Raw genomic sequence first — 7,052 nt, forward strand, 5'->3', positions numbered from 1 at the left:
CACCAAGTCAATAAGATTAGGTTTGCATTATGAAGATGAGTTCGATACTGTTGAAGAAGTTTTGGATAGATATACAAATTGCTTTAATTTACTAAAACATATTTCAAACAAAGCTTATATTCTGTGAAAGTTTTGTATACTCGTTCGAATATTTATACTTAAACTCAACTCCTGTAGTTCCTGGTGTTTCAATGATGCGGATGTTACCTATTTTCATGAATATTGGCGTTTGACCACAGCATTCGATTTCAGGGTCGAGATAGTCAATGACACATTGCTTTCCTGTTATTCGTGATATAACATTTTCAAGGTCCTCCTTTGTTAGAATTATTTGGTTCTTACTTATAAGATTTATCAAAAGCTTCTTATCGTCTTTGAGTAAAATTGTTTGGTATAACTGAAGAAGGTAATGGTCTACGTTATCTGAAGGATTTGTTTGAACATTTATGTAAGGGTTGTCGTTGGCTTCTCTTGAAAGAATTTGGTCCAGTGGTGGATACTCTAACTTAACATCTGATGTAGCGTTAGCGTTTGAAGCTGTGTTTAAATTCACGGATTTCAGCTCTGGTTCTTTTTCTTTCAAACACTCTGAACTATAGTTCTTTATGACAATATTGTTTGTCGTTCGTGAGTCAACATTTGATGTTGGTTCAATTGGAACATTAACGGCACCAGCTAAGATGGATTTGCTTCTCATTTCATATAGAATAAAAACCTTTTATATGTATGAAATGAACAATATACTCGACAAGGGTTTGAATGTAAAGCTAACGAATGAAAATATTGTTGAATTCACTGAGACAGGAGCTGTGTATAAAGATGTAGAACTACTGAACAAAAGAGCAAAGGGATGAAGCAGGAATATGAACAAAGGGTGGAAGCCTATAAAAATTTATGTCAATGATGGCTCAGGAGGTTCAAACATAAAGTATGCAGAAAGTTATAGAGTTTATGCGTTAAAAGGTGAAAAGCCTTCATTTAAGAACAGCTATTCTAACACATATCCTCAAAAGCTAACGGATGGGGAAGTGGATGATATGAATGACAGCAAAAATATTAACAGAAATGGCGACAGAGATGCATGGAATTTGTTTACCATCAGTCAATTGAAGGTTAAACTTTAAAACAATGTTGGTCGTTCCCATGGAATATTTTTGACTTTAATGGTATTAGTCATGATATGAATCTCAAGGTATGAACGAGGAGAGATGAGAGACTTATATGCTTCCCAAATTTCTTCAAAAGGTAATGTTATACCTGACTGTTTCCAAATGAGTTCAATATCATAGCGTGAGAAACCTTGAAAGATAACGAAGTCAGTTATGAGACGTTTTATGTTTAAAGCAAGAAACGCCATGTTTGCATAAGTATTGCTACAGTTAAATGGTAATGTCTGACTTTAGTTATGATGTTAGCTAATGGTGAGTCAGGCTTTGACACTAAACCTTTTCCGGCGAAGTCGTCACAAACGAGCAGAGTGTTTGAAGGATACTTTTTGAAGGGGTATTTTGAAAGTTTTGATAGAATGTAGTTTGTCAGTCGTTTCATATCGTAAACTCCTGAGTACTGACGTAAGTGGTGTTTGTCAATAATTCTTTCCATCTCTTCTGAAGTCTTTTGCATTCCTGACTGTATGAACTCTACAATAGCATAATATTTTCTCTTACGTCAGTTAGTATGGCTAAGTTGGGTACGGCGGCACTGCGTTCCACCTTACCCAACTTAACCTTAAATATTTACAAAACCATCTGACACATAAACGACTTCACTAACGACTTCACTAACGACTTCACTAACGACTTCACTAACGACTTCACTAACGACTTCACTACCGTCCTCACTAAATAAAAATAACCTTATTTTTATTTTTTAAATTTTTTATTTCATTACAAAGACATGTCCGACTACATTTACTATGACTCTTTCCCAGAACGTTTCCGTGAACTATTCAAAACTCAAGTAAAACTGAGAAACATGCATTTTAACAAAGACAGACCCATTGACGATGAAAGAAACCCTGAATATATTACAATCCCATATGACGCAAAGTTCATTGCATACATTCCTTATGGTCGCAGAGGAACGAAAACTATTTCAACAAAGAACAAAAATTATTTCTGGAGCGATGAAGAAAATTGCCTTATCTACATAAATGCATACGTAAATAAAGCTACATATTGTACAAAAGAAGGTTGGACTGGATTTGAGCTCTACATATACGACGACGATGGAAACAGACGTTGTGTATACCCATACGATAATATGTACCATTGTTTTCATCAAGCATTAAACGAATACATAGTCAGTAAGGGTCTCATTCCTGCTGAGTAGAAATGTTATATTTTTGTTCCCACATTTATTTAAAAATTAATGATATCACCACCCTCACGCGTATGAAAACATAGCACAAAAATAAATTTAGGTGAAGTGGTGAGATCTCACCTGTTTTTTCACCTGTTTTTTCACCCTGTTGAATTCATTGCTTTATAACTCACTGTCGTCTGCTTTCTCCAACTCTTCTAACTTCTTCTTAAGTTCAGCAATGTTGTCCTCATGAAGTTTAATCTTTCTCAAAATTCCTTCTTTATCTAATGGTTGCTTTATCTTTCTAAACTGAACTCTACCATCCTTCATAGTATGAATGTAAAAACCTTCTGGAATAGTTCCTGATTTAATGTATTCTACCAAAAACTTTTGTTTCATTGCTTCAGTGACTTTAGTCGTCATTTTACTCTAAGGTGAAGCTAGCACAGCGATAATGGATTTCATGACTTTTTAGTATTTCATGCAATCTTAACAGATAGCCTTACAAGTACTTCCAGTGTCCCTAGCTGTCCCTCCTTTTTATATAACTCCATGACATTTATAATCTCGCGAAACTTAACAGGTAGCATAACAGATTAAAATCAGATGAGGTTTTGAACCAAAATTTCTAAGCAACGTTGTCAAGGATTTTGAGGAACTAGGGACAGAGTGTGGCAAAGTCCAAGATTTAATTTATCTTCATCTGTTTCATCAGCTATCTCATCTAATATGCCAATATTTTATTCATAACTCGTGGCAAACTCACTAACTTTCATTATGTTCATCTGCATGCTTCATCTGATAGAAAGTATGACTTTCATTAACTCTGTGAGATAATGAAAACTACTAGGGACAGAGACCATGGCAAAGTTTATGACTTTCATTATTTCCAGAACTTAATGAAAACTACTAGGGACAGAGACCATGGCAAAGTTCATGATTTAATTTATTCTCTCACTAACAACAAATACAAAACTCCAACACTAACGACAAAAATAAATGTCCTCACTTCTTAACAAAGTAATATGTGCTTCTTACACCACCATAGCTCAAACGTTTCTTTTCAAACATCGATTGAAACTTATTTTGAGCCATTGGCTTTAGTCTCTTTTTCTTCAAATACGCCAAGAAATCTTCTTCACATCTTTTCACTTCATAGCCTTCTTTAAACTCCTCCTTGTTAAGTTCTATGAAATCCTTTATCTCATTCTTTGTTGCAATGGCTTCTTCACGAACGACATCATGAACTATTTCATCATTGCATTCATGTATGACCTCCTTACTGTTCTCATGAACTATTTCATCATTGCATTCATGTATGACCTCCTCACTGTTCTCATGAACTATTTCATCACTGTTCTCATGAACGACCTCCTTACTGTCTTTCATAAGCGTTTCAAAGTCTCCTTTACTCATTACTTCAATCTCATGCTGTTCACAGTAGTACTTAAACTCACTGTATATGTCTTTGTTGTATGTTATATTGCTTCCCATGTACTCCATGAATTTTTCAAGCACTTCCTCATAATTCACTGTTTCTTTCTTTCCACGACCTTCTAATATCATACTTGCTTCGTAAATATAACTTCTTGCAGAACCGTCTCGCTTTCTACTTCTCTTCACAAATTCTCTCATCTTGCCACCAAATACATTTGAACTACATGCAAAGAATTCATTCTCCTTCGCAAATTCTTTATATCTTCTGTAGCACTCTGTACAATTCCATCCGGATACAAACTTTTCATAGAACTCCTCGTAAAACATTTGGTAAGGTGTTTTGTTCATTTCGATGAGTTCTTGTTTAGCCCTGGTGAATGGTATCTTCCTTACATCAAATTCACTTAAATCTTTCTTCATGAAGTACGTCAGTAAGTTTGAATAAAACTCTTCATTAAAGCTTTCAATGAGATTTGAGAAATATTCGTAATTTCCTTTGTATCTGCTGCTTACGTCAATGACAACAAATCTTCTGTCGTCTTTGTCAATCTTTACTGAGTTGAAGTTGTTAGATATCATGATGATATTACAAACATTCTCTATCTTTCTTACTGGCTGACACTTCTGATTTAAGTCCAACTGAGTCTCTGTTACTATTGACTTTAGTGCGTCGTGGTTCATGACCTTAGACGTATCGCATGAGCTTAGTTCATTGCATACGATGAGCTTCATGTTCTCAATAGCAGCATTGAATCTACCAACCACATTCTCTATTGCCGTTATATTATTGTTGGCGTACTTGCTAATGAGCTCGCATAGAACATTACTAAGTACATTCTTACCAGTTCCTTGCTTTCCTATTAACAAAAGTACTGTTCCAGTCTTTCCACAAGGATTTTGAACGATGTAGGCGAACCAGTTCAAAACATACTCATAAAGCTCTTCATCCTCATTACATATGACATCGTGAACATGTTTCAAATATCCTTCAATAACGCTTTCATCTACTTCATTCAGTACCTCATACTCATATCCTCTGAAATAGCTGTAAATGTCATCTCTTTCGTCAAAGAATCTCATGCCTGACTTCATAAGATAGTTCTTGTTCTGACCCGCTTCATAAATCATCAGTGCGTTCACATCCTTCTCCTCAATACGTCCTACATAAATACTCTTCATGAGCTTATTGAATTCCTTGCTATCTACTGACACAAGTGTTGTTGTGTCTCGTATTCCATCATAATCTTTCACTAGATATGTCATACGTGCTCCGTCAATAACAACAACACATCTTCTTAAGTCATTTATAACACTAGCTATGTCAATACCGTCTCACTCATGTACTTATTTCTTCTCAAGTCCTTTAGTGTGAAAGTGTCTCTAAGTTCTATTTCAAGCAATTCATTTACACATCCTTTGCAATACTTCTCTATAAAATATTTCTGTCGTTCTTTACTAAGTTTCTTAACAGCTCTGAAGAACCATGTGTTTTGACTCAAACATCCTTCACAACTTCTCTCATTCATTCCTAGTTCTTTCATGTCATTATCTTCAACCTCTATGGTCTCATTGACTAAGGTCAAAGGGTTCTTAGTCATTGCTGGTCTTATCTGAAACAATGTTTGTGCAACAGGTTTAACTAGTTCAGCAACGTCCTTCCTTAATATGAATAGCTGTTTCCACTCATCTTTGCTAACAGTTCTTTCATAACCACTGACAGTAATGATTTCATTTGCTGACCTTAGACACTTATGTTCTATCATTTGTATTGCTTTTGTGTAAGGCTTTCGTGAGCATAGGTTGTATATGTCATTCCTGCAATGTTCATTCATGCCAATAGTACTAAATCCTTTCTTTGCTGTTGAGTGCATAATATCCATTAGTTCCTGTGTTCGTATTGCTGTCTCATAAAATACAACAAGACCTTTGTCATCTATGACGTACTTACCGAAAACATTGCTTATATTCTTTAACCATGAAATAACATCCTCATTCATGCTGTCAAACATGAAGTAAGGTCTTACATACTCTTCACTTATAAGATACTCCACAAAGTACTTGTTAAGCTCTATGTCCTCGTGAGCGATTTCATTAGGTTTGATATTAGTTCCTTTTGTCATTGCTGTCATGTACTTCACTCTCATAGTTCCTTTCAATAGCGTAAAAATACTTCATTGTTTCATAACTGCTCTAAATTCTGTTCAAAATTCGTACAACATAACTTTTAACATTAGTGAAAGAACATGAGCGAAACAACAACATCTAACATTACAGAAGAAGTCAATGACAATGCCGATGAAAACATTACAGAAGGAGCTAGTGAAAATATTGACGAGTTCAGTGAGGAAGAAGATATTGAGGACGTCAATGAGAACGTTAGTGGGGAACAAACTCAATGGGAAACATTGAGAAATCATGAAGATTATGAGATTTGTACGACATATCCTTTTACTATTCGTCGAAAGAAAAACAAACATATTAAGAGTGAATGCTTAAATAATCATGGTTATATTGAGCTTAGTTTAAACAACAAAACACATTTAAAGCATAGAATTATTGCAGAACAGTGGATTGAAAATCCAAACAATTTGAAAGAAATAGACCATATAAATCATGATAGAACGGACAACAGAATCTCAAACCTTCGTTGGTGTTCTAATCTGAAAACAATAGAAATAAAAGCAAGTATGGCGATATAGTTTATGAGTTCGTTGATGAAATATCTGACGAAGCTGTTGAAATAACAGATTATGGTAAGCATTCGTTTGAGTTCTACTACTATGTTGAGAATGAGGACGCATTCTATTATTATACAGGTCTTAACTATCGAAAACTTCATATAAACTTTACAAAAACAGGTGCTGCTTATGTTTGTATGATAGATACAGAAAACAAGAGAGTAATCTTATGCATAAACAAATTCAAACGCTTGTACGGCTTCATGTAGGACAAACATTATTTTTCAACACTAACGCCAACACGTAGGACAAACATTCATGACTAACATTACTGTATAACATAAATGTTTTGTCATGATTTCATCGTAAATGTTTTGTCATGACCTCATCGTAAATGATTTGTCATGATTTCATCGTACATGTTTTGTCAAGACTTTTTCATCGTAATGAGCGTAAATGATCCAAAAATATATTTTAGGTAAGATGATCTCATTTCTCATCATGAATTTTCATGACTTCTTCATCGTAAATGTTTTGTCAAGACTTCTTCATCGTAATGAGCGTAAATGATCCAAAAATATATTTTAGGTGAAGAGGTGAGATCTCACCTCTTTTCTCACCTCTTTTCTCACC

The 7,052-nt window shown here is 34.7% G+C and overlaps 2 protein-coding genes across 2 annotated transcripts, besides 2 other annotated features; both read right to left on the bottom strand.

The window, feature by feature from the left end:
• Positions 1-1,351: part of a mobile genetic element that runs on past the window's edge.
• Positions 104-697, bottom strand: TVAGG3_0918290 (uncharacterized protein; the record flags this gene model as incomplete). Its single annotated transcript, XM_051252122.1, has 1 exon — positions 104-697. The coding sequence occupies one exon, from the start codon at positions 695-697 to the stop codon at positions 104-106; it is 594 nt and encodes a 197-aa protein (XP_051077696.1).
• A 367-nt stretch (positions 1,352-1,718) lies between the features above and the next one.
• Positions 1,719-7,052: part of a mobile genetic element that runs on past the window's edge.
• TVAGG3_0918310 (uncharacterized protein) lies at positions 3,924-5,004 on the bottom strand (the record flags this gene model as incomplete). Its single annotated transcript, XM_051252123.1, has 1 exon — positions 3,924-5,004. A coding segment is annotated over one exon (1,081 nt), but the record flags the coding sequence as incomplete, so codon positions are not given.

This window comes from Trichomonas vaginalis, chromosome I (genome assembly GCF_026262505.1).
Source record: "Trichomonas vaginalis G3 chromosome I, whole genome shotgun sequence".
NCBI classification, from domain to species: domain Eukaryota; phylum Parabasalia; order Trichomonadida; family Trichomonadidae; genus Trichomonas; species Trichomonas vaginalis.